General features: G+C 39.1%; 1 protein-coding gene across 1 annotated transcript in view; it reads left to right on the top strand.

The window, feature by feature from the left end:
- SLC13A1 (solute carrier family 13 member 1) overlaps positions 1 to 20,509 on the top strand; it is a 61,585-nt gene extending 41,076 nt beyond the window's left edge. The window contains exons 8-15 of the mRNA XM_089526844.1: positions 7,762 to 7,881; positions 10,847 to 10,945; positions 11,044 to 11,145; positions 13,895 to 13,998; positions 15,866 to 15,975; positions 17,040 to 17,201; positions 18,712 to 18,849; positions 20,132 to 20,509. Coding sequence (XP_089382970.1) covers positions 7,762 to 7,881; positions 10,847 to 10,945; positions 11,044 to 11,145; positions 13,895 to 13,998; positions 15,866 to 15,975; positions 17,040 to 17,201; positions 18,712 to 18,849; positions 20,132 to 20,275 — 979 coding nt within the window. The 3' untranslated portion in view covers positions 20,276 to 20,509. The remainder of the gene's footprint in view (positions 1 to 7,761; positions 7,882 to 10,846; positions 10,946 to 11,043; positions 11,146 to 13,894; positions 13,999 to 15,865; positions 15,976 to 17,039; positions 17,202 to 18,711; positions 18,850 to 20,131) is intronic.
- The last annotated feature ends 651 nt before the right edge of the window (positions 20,510 to 21,160 follow it).

The raw sequence follows: 21,160 nt of genomic DNA, 5'->3' as shown, positions 1-21,160 counted from the left end.
GGTTACTACTTTAAAAAATGAAATGGTGAGAAATGAGCATGGAGAACAGATCACTTTTCGTCTTAGTAGATGTTACTTGTCATGGACTGGCCTTCTAGATGTCAGCGTGTGAAGGGTCTTTCTTAATCAGAAAAACAAATTTTAAAAGGAATGGACAGATTTGTCAGTTTCATTTCCTCCCATATGTGAACATTTGTGAATTCTCATCAAATCCTGATTTTAAAAAACCTGAAACTCAGTTCTCACCAATCTCTAGTTGCTTTGAGATATAGATTTAGCTACAGATAGATGAATGCCTGCTATCTATTCATTTCAGGGACAAACTAGACTATACATTTAACATTTACTTAGACATGTGCTCCCTCGAGTGGTGAAAGATATCTTTCATAGAATCATAGAATCATAGAATCATAGAATCTTCCAACTCTTAGAGACCACAGGGATCATCAAGTCCAACCCACTGCCATGAAGGAAAGGTAAAGCACAGAATGAACTGAGACTGGCTAGGCAAGCAAAGAACAACAAAAATGGCTTTTTCAGATACATTTGGGACAAGAGAATTATCACTTCCACCCACCGCTCTGACCACATCTCTCCTGTGTTGGCATCCCTTCACTGGTTCCCCCTCCCTTTCCGCATTCAGTATAAGCTCCTGCTGTCGACATTCAAAGCCCTCCATGGACTGGCCCCTCCTTACTTATCAGACCTTCTTTCTCCTCACCTTCCCACTAGGGCCCTCCGTTCTGGTAGTCAAGGTCTGCTGTCCCAGCCCAGGATTTCCTCTGCCCCATCCCGGATTCGCCCCTTTTCACTTGCTGCCCCTCACTCCTGGAACCTTCTTCCCCCACAAGCAAGAGCCATCACTTCTTTAACCAGCTTCAAAACGGAGTTGAAAACCATCCTGTTCAGAGAAGCCTTCCCAGGCATTGCATAATTGTTGCTTACTATTTGATGTTCTTTTGGTGCCTGTTTATCAAACCATTTCCTGTATTGCTATGTACTGTATATGCATTATCCTACTTGAGTGTATGTATTTTCCCTGGAAGATTAACCATCCATTATGAAACTAAGCCCTCCCTCCAGTCCATCTGCCTTGGTCCAGGCCTCGGAGGTAGAGAGGAACTGCTGGACCTCTTACCCTTTCCCTCCACCACTCCCTTCTCCTTCTGTGTCATGTCTTTTTAGATTGTAAGCCCGAGGGCAGGGATCCGTCTAGCTAAAAAGATTGCATGTACAGCACTGTGTAAATTTACAGCGCTTCATAAATAAAGGTTAATAATAATAATAATAAGAGAATGACCCAGGAGACAGTGGGGCCACTGTTCAGTAAGGATGGCAAATTGCTAGGGAATCACAATGAAAAGGCAGAACTACTTAATATCTATTTTGCTTCAGTCCCACAAAGGATTGTTTGTTTCCCATGCAGCAACCTTGGCAAGCATCAAGACTGATAGAGAGATAGGACCTTATCACACCAGAGGAATCCTGCTCTGAAATGGAATTTAAAGTAGATTTAAAGTAGAAAAAACCTACAAATGCGGGAGGTTTTTCACACGACGTTTCTGCAAAACAGAAATAACGTGAAAATAAAGTGACCCGTCAGGGGGACAAAAATGACACCTTTTTACTTTCGGGAAGTTACGAAAGTAAAAAGGTGTCATTTTTGTCCCCTTTACGTTCACTTTATTTTTGTATTATTTCTGTTTGCAGAAACATGTGTGGAAAACCTCCTGCATTTGTGGTTTTTTCTGCTTCTAAAATCTCATTTCTGAGTGGGATTTATCTAGTTTGATAAGGTCCTTAGTCAGGAATCACCTAGTTAACATAAATGAGTTCAAATCTGCAGTGCCAGGTGAACTATATCCTAAAGTACTGAAATGACTTGCTGATGTATTCTCTGAACCCCTTGCCATCATCTTGGAGAAAAGCTGAGGTGCCAAAGCACTGGGGAAGGGCAAGCAGTAGTCCACTCTTTAAAGAAAAGGCAAAAAAGAAGATCCAGGAAACTACAAAAAAGACAATCTAGGAAATTGCAGCCCAATCTTAATACCAGGAAAAATATTAGACTGGATTATATAGGAGTCTGTCTGCATGTATCTTGAGGACAATGCAGTGATCAGTAGAAGCCTGCATGGATTTGTCAAGAACAAATCCTATCAAACTAATCTTGCATCTTTTTTTCAGTCAGGTCATTCAATTTAGTAGATGGTGGGAACGCTGTGGATGTCATTTATTTGGATTTCAACAAAGCATATGATAAGGTCCCCCAGAATATTTGCATTAGCAAACCAATTAAATGTGGAATAGAAGGGATTGCTTTCAGATGGATCCATAATAGCTTAGAAAACCATGCTCAAAGAATCATCATCAATGGCTGCACTTCAAACTGGAAGTAGGTCTCAGGTAAAGTGTCTCAGGGTTCTGTCCATTACTCCTCAATATTTTTATCAATGATTTAGATGGCAGAATGGGGAGAATCCTTATCAAGTTTACAGATGACACAAAACTGGGAGGGGTGGCTAACACATTGGAAGATAGGAATCTCATTCAAAAGTACCTTGATAAACTAGAAAATTGGGCAGAAATTAATAAATATTTATACAATAAATAAAATGAAATGACAAATGCAAAATTCTACATTTAAGCCACAAAAAACAAATGCAAAGATATAGGATGGAGATACATGGCTCAGCAGTACTACTTGTGAAAATGACTTTGGGATTATTGTTGATCATAAACTGAACATGAGCCAGCAATGTGATATTGCAGCAAAAAAAAAAAAAAAGGGGGGGGGGGAATAAAGCCAATTCTATTGTGGTCTGCATAAATAGAAGCATTCATTCTAAGTCAACGGAAGTAATAGTTCCACTATATTCTGCATTGGTCAGGCCTCATCTGGAGTACTGTGTTCTTTTCTGGGCACCTCAGTTTAAGTAGACAAATTGGAGCAGGTGCAGAGGAGGACAATGAGGATGATAAGAGGTATGGAGAACAAAACATATGAAGAAAGGCATATTCAGCTTAGTGAATATGACTGAGGAATACATGATTTTACTCTTTAAATACCTCAAACCAGTCACAGAGAGGAGAGGGAGACATATTCACTGGTGACTCAAAGGGTAGGATCAGATCTAATGATCTGAAGTTACAGGACAGTATATTTCAGTTGGACATTAGAAGGAAGTTCTTGACTGTAAGAATGGTTTAACAATGGAATCAGTTGCTGCTGATGGTGGGGTTGCTTTCGTTTGACATTTTCAAAAAGAGAGTAGAAGCTAACCTGCTGGGAATGCTTTAGATGGAGATGATGATGATGATGATGATGATTAACCTTTATTTATAAAGGGCTGTAAATTTACACAGCGCTGGACATACAATCTTTTTAATTAGACGGTTCCCTGCCCGCAGGCTTACAATCTAAAAAGACACGACACAAAAGGAGAAGGGAGTGGTGGCGGGGAAGGGGATCAGGTCCAGCAGTTCTTCTCTGCCTCCGAGGTCTGGACCAAGGCAGATGGACTGGAGGGAGGGCTTGGCTTCTTAATGGATAGTTAAAATGAGGCATCTTGGGACAGTATAGACTTTAACTAAACAATATAGTCTTTAACTAAATTTTGAAACTGGGTAGAGAAGTGATGAGGTGTGCACGTGGTGGAAGAAGGTTCCAGGAGTAAAGGGCAGCAAGTGAGAAGGGACAAATCCAGGAGGGGCAGTGGCAATCCTTCGCTGGGACATGAGACCTTGACTACCAGAGCAGAGGGTACGAGTAGGAATGTAAGGAAAAAGAAGTTCAGATAAGTAAGGAGGGGGCAGTCCATGGAGGGCTTTGAAAGTCAACAGCAACAAAAGCTTGTACCGGATGTGGAAGGGGAAGGGGAGCCAATGAAGGGAGGAGAAAAGAGGAGAAACATGGTCAAAGCGGCGAGGGGATGTGATAATACGGGCAGCTGAATGCTGGACAGAGATTAAAGGATGGAGGTGAGAGAGAGGAAGCCCTGTCAGAAGAAGGTTACAATAATCTAGTCCCAATACCACTAGGGCATGGACCAGAGTCTTGGCAGTAGAGGCTGAGAGATCTTGCACTGAGCAGGGAGTTGGACTCCATGGACCTTACCACACAGGGTTCCTGGCACCGGACAAGAACGGTCCAAAAGGAGCTGGGAAGGGGATGGAACAAGTGGGGGGATGCATTTTATTTCACACAGGGAGTCCCTCACTCATTCCCTTCCCTTCCCTTGCCTTCCCTTCCCAATCCGTTCCAGAGGAGGCAGTTTTTGAGAACTGTTCTCAAAAATCACATCCTCTAGGGTGGATTGGGAACAGAAGGGAAGAGAACGGAATGAGTGAGGGACTTTCTATGTGCAGTAAAATGCGTTCGCCACTCGTTCCCGGCCCCTTCCGTTCCATTCTTGTCCCGTTCCATGGAGCCCCTGTGCGGTAAGGTTCCATGTCAGATGAGGTCCCTCCCAACTTTATGATTCTATGACTCTAAGCATGACCCTGTTGCAACTCTTCATCCCAATGCAGGTCACCAGTTGAAGGGGCAGGAAATGTTATCCTCACCAACCCTGATCATGAGCAGAATACACTTCCATTGCTTGGTATAGCTACTAGCTGTTAAGCTAGTTTTGAGGAGTTGGGTCAAAATGGGATATATACAGTGAGTCCTTGGTATTTACCAAAATCCATGGATGTTCAAGTCCTAATAAATACAGTGGTGTAGTAAGATGGTGTCCCTTATATAAAATGGCATAATCAAGGTATGCGTTTTGGAATTTATATATTTTTGGAATATTTTTCAAGCCATGGATGGTTGAATCCATGCATATAGATTCCATGGATATGGAGGGCCGACTGTAGTTAGGTATTCATCGCTACATCTGTGATGCAGGGTTTTCACCAATGTCTTACTTTTTCAGGAACACTCAAATAAAGTCTGAAGCCTTTAACCCAGAAGAGCTGAACAAATTCAAACTCAGCCTTTCTTTTAATGAAACCTGTTCTAATTATAGAAAATTTCTCGGATAAGCTGTTGATCTGTGTCTGGCTTTGAGCCATGGCGAGATCAGGCTACTGAGATTCAGAAGGATGGAATAGGTGATGCATAAGGAACATTCTCAGAGGCATCACTTTGTATGTCCCTGTCTTAGAAGGTTGTTATATGTCACACACAGTTAAAGAGAGAATTATAAAAGACCATGGTGGCTTGCTTTACGCTTTTCTCCTCAGGCAGGTGGCATTCCTGAAACTAATTATTTATAATTATATGTAATTACTTATAGATAACCTATTGCTTAGAAAGATATGGTTTCCATGATTTCAAAATTGGTAGCAATGAAATTATTTTTCTATGGTACCATTTGCAATTTAATACCTTTTAAAAATAATTAGTTATATATCTGTTTTCCTTATCAGGTGCTTTTTTTAACCTGTCAGTTTTGGATGTTCATACAGTGAATGATTTAGATGTTCATACAGTGAATGATAGGTAATTTGATCCTATATATAGAAAAGAATTCTTGCATCAAGAATAGTGGTAACTACCCCTACTAGTTTCATCATAAGTAGTTGAAATAATTAGATTCCAATTCCTGCATGAATTAATTATGTGATTAGCTCTGATGCTGGAACATTTCAGTGTACCTCAAATATTGTATTTTAAAATATTAATTCTTAATCATCATAATTATTATAGATTATTAAGCTTATATTTTCTCTGAAATTTGCAGACTAGTCTTACTTTATAACCATAAGATTCAAAAACATCTAAAACCAAAATTTCAGCAAGTACAAAATACAGTATTTCAGAGAGGCTGGGGCTATTTTTAAGGAGGGTGTTTTTTGACCATCTCATATTGGTATTGTCCCTCTGAAGAGGTGGGGTTAGGGTATCCTAGACAGGATGACAAGCCATTCTCCTTTCCCAGGCCATGTCCTATATTGCAATCTTCTGTGCAGGAGAAATTTCAAAATGTCCTCCATTTGGAGCATGACCGAGAAGCATGAATTTACATTTATATGAGCATTTTGAGTTTTTATTTTGTAATGTCCTACATTTTTCTTGAATGTTGTATATTTTGCTGTGTCTTGTCCTCTTTTGCAGTTAGGACATCTGATCCTAGAGGGCTGCATTCCCCATTCTGTCCAGTCCCTCCAAATTTTGGGGGACAATAAAATTATTTGTGCTCTAAACAATCTAGTCGCAATCACTTCTGGTTAATGTTAGTGATAATTTTGCTACCTTTATAGGCATTTTGCCCCCTCTAATCTTTTTGAGGCCTTACAAGCCTTTCTTTTCAAACTTGGAATTAATTTAGGGGTCAGATCACTTCCTGTTTTGAAAAAAGGCCTGGACCCCAAAACACAAGAAAGATAAACATGGCAAACTAGCTAGCACCATGTATGTTTGCATACAGGGACATCACTATGGGGTGCAGGGGTGTGGATCACACTGAATGATACTTCAGATGGGGATGTCATCAGGTGCATTGGTGGGAAGCAGCTGGTTTCAGATCTGACAGATTTGCTGGCGAGGCAGAAAAGGAAGTCTCCCTTTCCCATCCAACCAGCAGCAACTCCATTCTCCGAAAAGGCTGTTGAAGAGAGGAGGTGGACATTAAAAATATAATCTACAACGGGTGCCAAATACACTAGCTATGCCATTGTTTACACACACACACACACACACACACACACACACACACACACACTTAGCCACACACCAAGTTTTAGAGAAACATTTCTCCATCTGGGAGTTAAAATCCCCTCCCCAAAGTTTTGGAGACATGGGATCATGGGGAGGTGTTCAAAAACAGCAGTTATGACTTTTCACAACCCACAGGCTATAGTTTGCTTACTCCTGCTCACTCGCTAAATAAAAGAGCATATCACCCTGTCTATAACACAGATCTGACCCCTATCCTCGGCATGTATAATAACATGAACACATTTTAAAATAAATCTTTTTTGAAAAAGGAAAGTCACAACCTCCTGAAATAGCCATACTATTCTTTAGATGCAGCAATAATGGTTTTCCCCCTCTCTCTGAGAGGTAAGTAAAGCTAGGGATGAAATAATATTTGTAATTATTTATTACCCAGTTGAAAATAGCAATGCCTGTCAGGAGGAATAATAGACCACTGATAATTTTGCATGATTTTCCCCCTGGTATTTAAACATCCTTGCATGTGATTTTGCGCAAATCTTTTTTTTTTCTGCACCAAAGAACAGGTTTTCTGCACAGAAAATACTGTTAGCTGTTTAGAAAACTTGTTTTCTGTGCAGAAAAAGGGGGGATTTGTGCAAAACTACATAAAGAGAAAATGGATCCTGACACATTGAGATACCCTATCAAGGAAATGACCACACACTGTGAATTTTTCTTTAATAATTTAAGATTTTTAAGAATATATATAATATATAGGAAGAGTTGCATAAACCCCCTTTTTATGAAGACCAGGTTGGTGGTTTTTTTTGTCTGTTAGTTTGTTTACAAAAGTCCTGATATAAAAAGAAGTCACCAGTAAATTGGGGAGGGGTTTATCTCTCCCAATAGGGAGAAGATGTTTGAGATTATCTGTACTTGAATACAATGATGAAACAGTATTCCATCTTCCTGAAAGAGCAGTGACCAATCATCAGGATAGTTTTTTCTCAAGAATTGTAGAAGAGGTGCAGCTACTCCCAGGGGCTGTTGTTTAACAAACATTTTGCTGTACATTAATGTCTTAGGTTTCTTTTCTTTTTTTCATTTTCATACAGGCGGTACCCTGCTTGCCAGTGCATCAATTTTGGATCCTGGTTTATTCTTTGCATCCCTGTTACTATTATTATATTGTTACTTTCTTGGGTTTGGCTCCAGTGGCTGTTCTTGGGTTTTGAGTAAGTACTGTTCTTCTATTTCTTTTGCATTATCTATATACATTATAGTTCTACTAAAAACAGTTAGGACAGGGCCCTATTCTTGGGAATTTGGCATCTGAAAAAGACATGGATAACCAACAGAGTAAGGGCAAAAATGGAGATGGGGGCAAAATTTATGATTATTTGAATTACATCTACTTTGGCGTAGCATCAATAAAAGAAATGGTAATATTTATCAAGTTTCAGTTGTGGGAAGTAGCTTGAGGGAGTAAGAAAGGAAAATATGTTTGACTATGTTGTCTGGATGTGGGAGCAACCATCACAGAAGGAATGGGAGATGAGAAGCAGGGAAGAGTGGATGTAATGAAAGTAAGTAAGATTTGGGAAAAGAAGATGGTTGTGTGACAGAAAGTTTCAAACATGCATTGCAGATAGTATCAGTGTTTCAGTTATTCAGAACATACCAAGTTGTTTTGGGGATTCAGGTAGTTTTGGTGTTCTAAGGGTAAGAAGAGACATAGGGCAGTCATCAGGGAAAAGGTAAAACACCCAACCAGTCCTCTTCCATTTTGGCAAGCACAGACAAAAGTAACATCTTCAATGCAATCTAGATACCTGAAGATAAGTTAGAATCAGAGCTTCAGAAATTTCCTTCAGAAGAAATTAAATATTACTCACACACACACCACAAGTAGGTTATCACTATTATGTTTATTTTTTTAAAAAGGTAGCTTTTTCTTATTTCGCAATTCTCTACTTATTGAGTACACCTACACTGTAGAAATAATGCACTTTGACACCATTTTAACTGCCATGGCTCCATCCTACAAAATCCTTGGATTTGTAGCTTTGTGATACACCAGCACTCTTTGGCATACTGTAAAACTCATCGTCAAGTGATCCTAGGACTCCATAAGATGGAGTCCAGCACTTAAAATGGTGTCAAACTGCATTATCTCTACTGTGTAAATGCACTCTAATATATATACCAGCTCTCCCATCACAATGGATAAGGAGGTACAGTATGAGTTAACCCTTGAATTGGGTGATATTCTTCTTCCATTGTTTAGTGAGGCTATAAAAAATAACTTTTAATGATACAATTAAATTTAATGTTAAAACTTTAAATCACAAGAGGAGTAATATTGCTCCCTGTTAATTCACAATGAGATTGAGGGCTGGAGCAGATGGGCAGGAAAAAGCAGCTCCCTGTTTTTTTCAAAAACAGGTTGAAACCCCATTGTCCACATGGCCTGCTCCCAAGACAGGCCAAATATTACCTCTGTCTTATTACCTCCTTGGAGGCATTTAAGAGGGTACTTAAGACAGATCTCTTCCGGCGAGCTTACCCACTTGAGCTTATGTAAGAGATATCTTCAGACCAGTCTATAAATCTACTGCATTACCACTTGAAAATGAGTTCACTTTTAAGTAATTGTATTTTTATTGATGTATTTTTATATGTATTTTATTGCTGATGTATGTGTTTTAGCGGACTGTAATTCCGCCTTGATCCATCTGGGAGAGGTGGGAAATTATTATTATTATTACTCATGGTCTAACCTCATGGTGCAGCATGTCAAGCCATACTGCAGGGTAGTTTTCTTGTTTTCTCCCCCCCCCCCATGCATGCACACTGTCACACAAACACACCACATGCGACCTCCAAGTATCTCCCCAGATACCTTCCATAGAACAGCCACCCCTTTGATCAGCCACACAGTCGCACTTGTGATGATCCACCTGTTCAGGGCATCAGTTGATTGGTGTGCGAGTGATACATTGGCAAAGCACAATTATGGACCACCACCCCCCTTCACTCCATGTCCCCCTGTCAGACTTATATCTATTGAGTTGTTGCACTTTCATTTCTTTGCTTTGCTGCTGTCCCGTGCTGGCACCAGGCTGTTTATATGGAGGCACAAACGTGTATTTTCCAAGCTAAGCTGGAGTATCTTGGCTTCTTTTTGCTCCAGTTTTTAGCCGCAGGGTGCAGCTTAGTTTCGGTTTCCACTCACTTTGGAGGTGTGCATCATATAAACACTCTGCCTTCAAAGCGGCTGGAAGCTGCTTTATTTTACCTGTCTGTTTTACCCCTTAGTTATGGCTTTGTTATTGAAGGAAGGGATTAATCACAAGTAACTTTTTATTAGTAACTAGTTGCTTCCAAGTTGGTCAGAATGGTACATGGAATGTTAAGCAGCATGATTTCAGAATCACTCAGAGAATGCATGGTTTCTTTCATAAAGATTTGCCAGAAATTACTAGAGAGAAAAAGCATTCCATTGTCCTAATTGGAATTCATTCATCAGGTAGGCTTGTACTCTGACACTAATATTTGCTTCTACACTTGTAGCAAGATTTTTTCACAGTAAGCTAGAAAACTCTAACAGTAAAGTTGCCTTCACAAAGAACCTTCTTCCTTTTATAGGATAATAAAATGAAGCCTCCACAGAGAGCTAGTCTGGATCTCAAAGGGAAAGTCTGATTCTAAGTGAGATGTAAGAGCTTTGAACTGAGTTTTTCAAAGCTTAGGTTGATAGATCAAGTCCCTTTTGAGAAGGAGATGTACTTCCAAAGCAGTTTGTGATACAGAATGAGAGAAGAGGATCTTAAAGTGCGAAAGTCAAACATTCCACCCAGGCTGCTGCCACGCTGAAGAATTAATGTAGTTTGTCACCACTTGAACTATTACACCTCCATCCTTGGGAATCCTGGTATTTGTAGTTTGTTGTGGCACCAGAGCTCTCTGACAGAGAAGCCTAAATATCTCACAAATCTACAAATCCCAGATTTCCATAGCACTGAGCAATGGCAGTTAAAACTGTATCAAACTGCATTAATTCTACAATGTAGATGCAGTCTTCAGCAAACCCAAGCTTCAAGTAGCTTTTCCAACTCAGCCAGAGGAAAAGAAGCATATGACATAACATATGGATGCCTTTACTAGTTATTCTTATTTGAGTTTCCATTTCCCTTTCAGTTTCAAAGAAATGTTCCAGTGTGGCAGGCCAAAGTCAGCAAGGGAACAAGCTTCAGCCCAAGTGATTAAAGAAGAATACAAGAAACTTGGACCAATAAGGTAAGGCAGAAGGCTAAACCACAGGGGGAATGGTACAATGATGTCAAAGCAAAAAGCTTCAAAGTGTGACAGTAACGGACACTGTGCTTCTCTTGCAGCTATCCAGAAATTGTCACCCTGGTGCTGTTTTTTCTAATGGCCCTGTTATGGTTTACGCGAGATCCTGGATTCATTCCTGGCTGGGCTTCTTTTTTCCCAGAGTAAGCTAACTGAACAATTTTGAGAGGTTTGCATTAGTTCTTATTTGCAAATGATTCCAGATTGATGATGGTGAGAAAACAGATTTCTTTAGACATTTAACTGAGTACAGGAAGTGCCGCTAACATTTTCTATATATATATATTTCTAAAGTACGTGATAAAACAGGCATTGCACGAAGCATATGGAACTGCATACTAGTTGCTCCTCACATTTCAACAAATGGGTAAAAATGGATGGGAAAGTGTAAAAAAAAGTCGGACATGATAAATGTTCACTGGGTTTTTTTTCTTTTCCTTTTTAAAAGAAAACTTTTCTAATGATGGAAGCATTGAGGGCTGCATATGGCTAAAGGTATGGTACCTTAAGAAGAAGAAGAAGAAAACACAGTTTCCAAAATATATTTTTAGTTTGGGATTTATTCTGCGCAAAATTTGCACCTGGTTGTTTTGCACAGAAAACAGGATTTTCTGTACAGGAATTAATATTTGTTCATTGAAATATTACTTTCCACACTGAAAATGCTGTTTCCTATGGAGAAAATGTTTTCTGTACAAAATAACCAGGTGCAAAGTTTGCACAGAATAAGTCCTAAATTGCAAATATCCTTCAAAAGCTGTGGTTTTTGAAGACTTTCTTGAAGTGGGGGGGAAATGCTGAAATTATTCATAGCTACCTTTCAGGAAAAAAATAGCAAAGAATTATATCCCTACTCTCTCTCTCTCTCTCTCTCTCTCTCTCTCTCTCAAAAAAGGTCTTATTATTATGACATTTGAGATAGTTTTTATATAGGCCTAATTCACATGTATTGCCCAGTCTTGTAGTGGCTGGGCAACAGGGATGTTATTGGTGTTTTAAAAACCTGGCAACCCTACTTGTATCTAAACCTGATCCCCTACATTTGGCAGAGTTTTGTGTTAGTTTTTCCCTACCCATCAAATATTGGATACTATTCATATCCAATACATCCACATATTGTAGTTTAATCACCTTTCTTGCTTTCTTTTTCAGCTCTTTAAGAGGCAGGTGTGTGTGTGTGTGTGTGTGTGTGTGTAAAACGGGAACTCCATTTTTCAGGTAGTAAAAAAAGTGTGATCCTTTTAACTGCTATAATGTTCCCCCACAGTCCGTTTTCATTCAGATGAAAATGTGAGGATATGTCACTCTGCATTACAGTAAATTGTTTTTATAGCATAATATATCCACATTGACCTGATAGGATTAGAAGGCTGCAGTCACTTACAATATCCAGATAAAAGAAAAACACTTTTCTTTTTTTAATATCTGGATCCTGCTTGCATTTATTTGTCTCTGTTTACCCTTGTTTTAATTTTCCTTAAAACCCCTACCTGAGTGTTTAATTTTTAAGTGTTAGTATTCCTCTGAATATCTTTGTTATTCTGTCTGCAGCGTGAACTTTTGTGCCAAACTTGAGAGTTCATTCAAGTATTTGGCTCATTTCCATATACTAATAAATATGCTTAAGAATACATGAATGTCCTGCGCTGATTTGATTTCTGAGCATTATTTATATTTACTCCTGGAAATTGTGGAGTTACTATAGCAACACTTGTGATTATAAGAACTTGAACAGAGGAACTTGTGTGAGGTTTGCCATGATTCTCATTCCTTACAGGCATTTCTGATTAGCTTGCTGGCTATAAAACAGGTTTTAGATATTTTATATCACAGCACCTAAAACCTTATTTTCCAGCCAATTCTTGAAAGAGTAGGTGGGAAGGACACCTACAGTGTATTCCTCCCTACGATCTATTCCTCCAAGTATTTCAAAGAGACATCCATTTTAAAAAAGAAAATAATAGAATGGTAAAATTCTACTGGTGAACCAATGACAGTGTGAAACATTTTCTGGCTCCAATGTGGAACTTGAATTTCCCATTAGACTACAGACAAGAAGGGGAGAATATTAACCATTTAATGCTCCTCCTTTGTTGTCCAACTCATATTGTTATGGGTTAGCTTAATTTCTGGTCTGTTGCTTGTTCTTCTTGTAACTGTAATTACAAGATGTAATTGTATACAAAAATGGGGAAAAACAGATATTTTAAAGATGTAATTTCAAGCTGTCTTTCTGCTGAAGAAAAGCCATGTTGTGACACCATATCTTACAGAAATACAAATCCGCCAGAAAGAATGATTAGAAGCTTCCTCCTTCTCCAACAAAAACAGGAGGAAGGACTCAGAAATAACAGAGCCAGAGGGTGGTACAGAAGGTCTTGAATAGCACAGGAGTATACTGAGCATTCTGCTTCTTGGCACATGCCAACATGCACCAGTTAGCGCATGACATCATAAAACACTCAAGCATGCTAAGGTTTTTTTTAATTTCTGTTTTACTTTCTGCTTCCCTAATATATCGGGAACAGCATTCCCTGAGATTGTTTTTCCAGCTAGTGAGAAAGGAGGTATATAGAATAGATTTTCAGGTCAAGAGATGAGCTCCTTTACAAAATGCTTCAGTGCAACTATTGAGGAATTTGATTTCTGTTCATCTTCCCTTTAGAGTATTTATTTCTAGCTAAACTATTGCATTCTAATTTTTTCATATGGTAACTCTTACAGATTTAGCATAGCTTCCTCAATATAAATTAAATATTTCTTATCACTTTATAACATATTCAGGAAAGGTTAGTAATACTATCTAAAGAGTTTTAAACAGTGTATTTTTGTAATGTTTTGGTGTCTGTTGTCTAAATCAAACACTGCTTGTTTTTTTTTTCCTCACCTCAGATATCCAGGTTTTGCTACAGATTCTACAGCTGCCTTAATCATTGGCCTCCTCTTCTTCATTATTCCAGCAAAAACTTTGTCTAGAACATCAAATGGACAAAACAGTTGAGTATATACTTATCAGGCCTTTTTATAAAGTAAGACTACATGAGATTACTGGGGGCCATGTTATGTATCAGTATCATTAGCTTCTTTCAGATTCACCCTGACTGCTGCTGAATTGTACCAGTTGACAATGTATAAAATAAAGTAAATACCCTACAGGTACCAGATCCCATCTGATCTTGGAAGCTAAGCAGAGTCAGCCCTTGTTAGTTCTTGAATGGGAGACCACGAATAAATATCAGGCACTGTAGCCTATGTTTCAGAGATCATCCCTCCCTGGAAGCACCAACTGCCTTTAGTGTTAACACAAACAGTTATGCCTCGGTTGTTCTTTATTTGACCTACCTGAGGGTGCTTGAAGTGGGAGGGTAAATTATTTTTTCCATCTATTATCACTGAATTATCTTTAAATATAAAGATTCTGAGAAGCACTTTGTGTAATTTTCTGTGAGTTTTTCGGGTTGTGTGGCCATGTTCTGGAAGAATTTATTCCTGAAGTTTGCATCATTCCACAGTTCCAGTTGCAGGCAAAATGTCAGGAATAAAATTCTTCCAGAATGCAGCCACACAGCCAAAAAAATCCACAGAGAACTATGGATGCCAGCCATGAAAGCCTTTGACTTCACACCTTGTGTTACTTTAAAGTGCTTTCCATTTGGTCAGTGTAGCTTACTCCCAAGTAGCTTACTCCCAAGTAAGCTACTGGCCAATATTAGTCCTGGGAGAGCTCAATGACAATACAGTTGGACCTTGGTATCCACTGAGGACCCCAGTATCCCTGTGGATACCAAAATCTGTGGATGCTAAAGTTCCATTAAATACAATGGCATAGTAAAATAGTGCCCCTCATATAGATTGGCAAAATCAAGATTTGCTGTTTTGAATTTGTATCATTTTTAATATTTTCAAACTGTAGATGGTTGAATCTGTGGATAAAGAATCCGTAGGTAGGAAAGGCCAAATGTATCTGTCAGAAATAATGCAGTTTGACACTGCTTTAACTGCCATGGCTCAGTGCTATGGGATTCTGGGATCTGTAGCTTTTGTGGGCTGGGCTCTCTGACATAGAAAGCTAAGTATCTCACAAAACAACATATCCTAGAATTCCATAGCACTGAGCCATGGTAGTTAAAGTAGTGTCAAACTGCATTATTTCTTCAATGTAGATTAGACCCTAGGAGTTTATTGTATGGAATTTTAACGCTGACCCTGGCACTGGACAGAATCAAGCTAGAAAGAATTGAAACTGATTTTTTGCATGACCACATGCAAAATTGCTGCTGTGCTGCCACCCAACCATCACCTGTCCTCCAGCAGTGCTCTGGAGGTCAATTCTGGTAGTTATGAAAGGGCACTGCTGGAGGATGGTTGATGGTCAGGTGGCAACGCAGCAGCAATTTTGCATTCAGTACAATCAGTTTTAACCCATTCTAGCTCGATCCCGTCCCATGCCCAGGCCAGCATTAAAATTCCATGCCTTAAACTCCCTAATCTTTTTTAGTGCTTGAATATTTAGTACACTTCTGATTGACAATTCCAGGGAAAGCTTCAACTTTATTGGGGTTTTTGTGGTCAAATATTGCCAGATTATTTCAGGGAGCTCAGCACTCCCCTTATCTTTTCTTGGGAGGACCTTGATCCTTCCCCGCCCATTCCTGGGACCTTGCAGGGCTTTGCCAAAGATGGCACATTGGTCATCTTAAGGAACAGCCAGGGAAGGTTATGTATATTCACTCTCTTTCTCTTTCTCCCCCATGTGTGTGAGTATTTGTGTGTGCTTGTGTGTGTGAAAGCAAGAAGAATGTTAATGCAAAGATAATGCAGTAAGCTTTTATTCCATGTTTTTTTAAATCTTCCTCCCTCTAGTTGTTTTTGATTACACACCACTGATAACTTGGAAAGAATTTCAGGCCTGCATGCCCTGGGAAATTGCCATTCTTGTTGGTGGAGGGTTTGCGCTGGCAGATGGCTGTGAGGTAATGCAAATTTCCACACCATATTCCACAGTAATAATATTAATATGCTGTAGCTAGTTTCAAGAAAATTACAGAGAAAGTACTGAAGTCTTTCCAAAGTTATTCCATGCCTTGTTATTTCTCTAGCAGTGTAACAATAAGGAAATCATAGCGTGAAAATAACATTTTACAAGTAGTAAGCTTCATGTCAATAATTCGTTTTGGTGAAAACTAAGGCATAAATAAGTTATATTGTGATTGCAGTGCAATGAGGTATAAGTTCACTCCTTTTCTGGTAACAGTTATTTAACTGTTTTATTTAATCTCATATTGATACGACATACGTGACTTAGATGTATTGTACCTCAGGCCAGCAGCTTGTAACATTTAGATTTTTAAAAAGGAATGAAAAGTAATGTTTTATTTAGTTTCATACAATTAAAAGTAAAGAGCTACTTTTTAAAACTGCAACTATAGTTGGACCTTGATATCTGCTGGGATTTGGTTCCAGGACCTTCTGTGGATTTCAAAATCTATTGGATGCTCAAGTCCCATTTTATATATATAGAATGGTTTAGTAAAATGGTGTCCCTTATATAAAATGATAAAAATCAAGGTTTGCTTTTTGGAATAATTTTTTTGGTGTAAATATTTTCAAGCCATGGGTGGTGGAATCCATGGATGCAGAATCCGTGGATATAGACAGCTGACTATGTGTTTCTTTATAGTTTTAAAAATGCAGCTAACTACTTTTTAAAACCTTAGTGCTTCAAATGTAATTTTTTTCAGACTTTGAATTAACCACTACAGTGAAGAAAAATATTGTTCTGAAATATATGGAAATGTGGAAGGTTGTAATAGAGTCTTTAGCCCTAGGAAACCTAGATACAGAAACCTGTTATTTGGGTTGGGAAAATATGATAATTTAAGTTGTACTGTATTTAGATCTTTATGCACAGACTCCTGGTACTCTAAGGCTTATTCCTATAAAACATTCATTTGTTGGGGGCAAAGTATCATCAACAGGTTCTATAAATGCTGCACTTTAAAAATATTTAATAACAAGACAAGATTCCTTTTTGCAGGTCTCAAAGCTCTCAGCCTGGATAGGAAGCAAATTAACTCCTCTGGGATCACTACCCATATGGCTGATTATCCTAATATCATCCTTGATTGTGACCTCGGTCACAGAAGTAGCCAGCAATCCTGCTACAATAACGATCTTTTTGCCTATTCTAGCCCCTTTGGTGAGTAATCATGCTGAAACTCTTTTTAAACCAGTCTATGTACAATCAGACTGGTTTAATATGAATGATAAAAAGATGGATTTCCCAATCTTTTTTAAACATGCTAAGGGGAAGAACAGGAGCCTGAATTACCAGCCATAAATACAAACTCAAAGATGTTTGATACCTTCAATTTAAAAAATGCAGAGGTAGTCATGTTGACTATAAAACAATGTGGGCTTGGAAATCTAGCATGGTGGATTTTCACCTTGTATTTGGCCTAATAAAGTTATCATCACAATATGTACTTGGATTTTGGTGGTTGTATGATTTACTCAATTCCAGATTAATAAAGTGTGGTTCTCTGTATAGGTTGGCACTGTCTGAGGTTCTACGAAAAGGTGCAGAAATAATAGATAAATATTTATACCAAGGAGTCTAACACAAAGCATCAGTTATTCTATTCAGGGGATTCAGGGGCACATGACCTGAAAATACAGCCTGTGAGAGTCTCTGGGATAAATTAGAAATGCATTTCTTTTTCTAGGTCCCCTTATGCATTTCGTCATAATTAATCCAAATTTCTCATCCTAATAATTAAAGACAAGACTGTGGATTCTGACTGTGTAGCATTATACAAACTGAGTCTCCCTTAACCGAAATTCTGAATCCAAAATGCTACATTTGGAGCTACAATACAAATAGCACAGTATTTACACTTGTGAGGCTAGACAGGTATGTGAGGAGATAGATAGATGGAAATAGATGTGAATGAAGAACCAGGAGCACTGCCACCACTACCTCAAAGGTGGAAGCAGGTGGCTGGAGGGATCCCCAGAGATTTTGGGCCCATCACTGTACAGGCTGTCAGTACTGCTGAGGCCAGTTTTTTTTTTTTTTCATCCTATCACCCACCAGCTTCTGGGGCTGTTTGCTTCCTCCCAGCCTGCCTCCTACCACCTTCCCTTACCACCACCTGTGCCCTGCTCATTGATAAATTCACTATATTTTACATGCATTTTTTTAAAAGCAGGGTGTTGTTGTTGTTTTTTAAAAAAATCTCATATCTTTCTCCAGGCATGTCTCTCTGCACTCCACAAATATTACAGCATTTTATTTGATATAAGGGATCTGATTACTCTACAGGAAGCCCTCTAGCCACATGCTCCTGCCTTCAAGGCAATGGTGCTCCTGGTAGTTTGGTTGCAAGGCAGAAGCAGGCAGCTGGCAAATATTAGAAAATCCAAAGGAATGCAAAATCTGAAACCCTCCTGGTCCCAAACATTTTGGATAAGGGAGACTTAACCTATATACAGATCCGCTGGCCAGCTCTTTCAGGAGTGAGGTAACCTTAAGGTTCTTATTTAATTAGTAATACTAGTGACTATATAGTCATACTTTAGACGTTACAATCATGGGAGTTATTACATTTGAACTTGCATTGTAATTCTTTATTATATCCAAATGTGCTTGATACGTCTTTCAGCCAATATGAAACACAAATTTTTGATGGTGTTTATTTGTCTAACAGGCTGAAGCCATCCATGTGAATCCCTTGTATATCTTGATACCAACAACTCTCTGCACTTCATTTGCATTCCTGCTACCTGTAGCAAATCCACCCAATGCAATTGTATTTGCATATGGTCACCTGACAGTTATTGATATGGTAAGTTATCAGCAAATCATGGAATTATTTTATCCTTGATATTAGAGACAATAGCAGCATCTTTTTCCCAAGCAGCACTCAAGGCACTTCTCATAGATCATGTCAGTAATTTTAAAGAGCATAATAACACCTCCAGTAGGATAGTTAAAAATTCCCTCCAGTTCTGACTTCTATTTCCTGAATTCTAGAAATCTATTTACCAGCCTGAAAGTATGCAAAAGCAAAGGCTGCATTTAACAGTTTTCTCCCATTCGTGACCAACCATGGAATAATGAGATCAGATACAGAGAACTGGATTGAATAATGGCCACTTTATTTTACCTAGAACCTATTTAGACTGCATTAAATATGTTAAGGAGTAAAAGGGGCAGCAACCAAGTGTGGGATCAGCTGATGTAAGTGTCTTTCCTTGATGTGCTCCTCAGCCTTTCTCTGAGTGTATCACCTGATCCCCTAGAACACAGTAGCATCACTGGGGTGTGTGCAGGGGATGTGGACTGCACCAGGTGACATCACTGAAGGGGGGGGGGTGATACCACAGAACAGGGAGTGACACCCAGTGAGTGCCCCACCTTCCTGCACAGCAGAGAGGGAGAGGACCCCATGCTCCCCAGTTATTGTCCAATGCAACTTTACTTTAGAATAAAGCCATGTGGGACAGGGAGGGAGAGAGCCTGGCACTCCATCCCCTGTCTATCCTGCATGGCTTTACTCTGAAGTAAAGTGCGGCACAAGGAGTTGGGAGCTCTGCCCCAAATCCCACCCCTCACACAGGGTAACACCCTGGTGCGGGACACCACTGCTAGGACAACCCAATAATTATGTTCACCTACTGGAAGGCAGACCTGAGGAACCCCATCCTCAGATCACAGGGCAAAGCCCCCAGACCAGCCCCTAGGGTAGTCTCTTTGCCTACTCTCTTAGACTCAGGACCTAAAGGGGGAGTTCTAGAGCCTTCTCCTTTGCCAAAAGGGTGCCAAGGTGTTCCCTGTAACTCTTATATCTCACTCCAGTAACTGCCACCTGTTTAAAGACACCACCCAAGGATCACACTGTGAATGTTACAACTCATTTAAACCTGGGTGTTCCTATAGAAACAGGAAATTTAGACAGTGCCTAGTGGATTCATGGCTTGAGATTTGAACCACACTTAATAAGCAAATTTCACCAGCGCTTTTAAATATATAATTTGATTACCAGAATTCATTTGGAAAAATTGAGCAACCTGTTAACTTTCTGTCTGTAAGATTTTCTCCCTTTTTCCTCTCATCTCCTTTTTTAGGTCAAAGCAGGCCTGGGTGTAAATATCATTGGAGTTGCTGTTGTCATGCTTGCTATCATGACATGGGCTGCACCTTTGTACAATCTCCATACATATCCAGCCTGGGCACCCATTCCTTCTCTTGTTAACAACACTGGACTATAAACACAGATCACCTGGCTCTTCTCCATGTTTCTCCCTCCTAAAGGCACAAGCTGATAGACCTGTATGGCACAACTGTATAAAACTGTGTTGAGTGGGAGGGTTCTTATGCTTTATGTTTCTTTGTCCCAAAGACAAGATATTTGGAAGGTCATAAAGCAGGAATCTGAATACTGCAGTAACAAGTGTCCCATCAGTATAGGTTTTACTTGTTAGCAGAAGTTAGTATCTGCAGTTATGAGCATTCATTATGAATGGTAATTTGTCTCTGTTCTGAGGGTCACAAAATGATATTGTATTAAATATTTGTAGAAATACCACTGTAACCTTTCTAGAAATACAAAGGAGCCAGTCCTCTTAAGTTTATGGCCAGTGTGTCTCCCATTCCTAACTTATTTTCTAAAATATTCTGTGAGTGCATTAATTCTGAATGATGAAATTATTGGTGTATATGAAATATATCATGCCATAAACTCCATATTGTAGCTTCCTTCCCATATTGTAGCTATTCTTGGCATGTAATAGAAAGAACTCATTTAAAATAATATATGGAAGAGGTTGTTAGTATCTAGGCGGTCATCAAATGATCAGATAGAAAACTAAACATGGGAACTACAATATTCTATACCACAGCTTCATGCTATACCAAGGCATGAATATTAGATGATACCTCATTGCAAGTGTACATAGCCCCCTTTTCAGTAGAAAGGCTTACCAGTTCATATTAATTTTGACATAGTCAGTTGTTAGGGTAAAAGCTGTCACTGTGGTACTGTAGGATTTCTTGTCACTATCCTTGTTGAATAGAAAATTCAATACCTTTCCCATAATTTCCGATTATCTTCCTATTTCATACAGCATAGCTGTGTTTTGTTTTTATTTTTATTT

The sequence above is a fragment of the Sceloporus occidentalis genome, unplaced genomic scaffold (assembly GCF_023333645.1).
Source record: "Sceloporus occidentalis isolate IW3139 unplaced genomic scaffold, rSceOcc1.0.p SCAF_5, whole genome shotgun sequence".
Lineage (NCBI taxonomy): Eukaryota > Metazoa > Chordata > Lepidosauria > Squamata > Phrynosomatidae > Sceloporus > Sceloporus occidentalis.
Note: the sequence above shows the minus strand (reverse complement) of the source record. Positions and strands in the feature narration are given on the sequence as shown.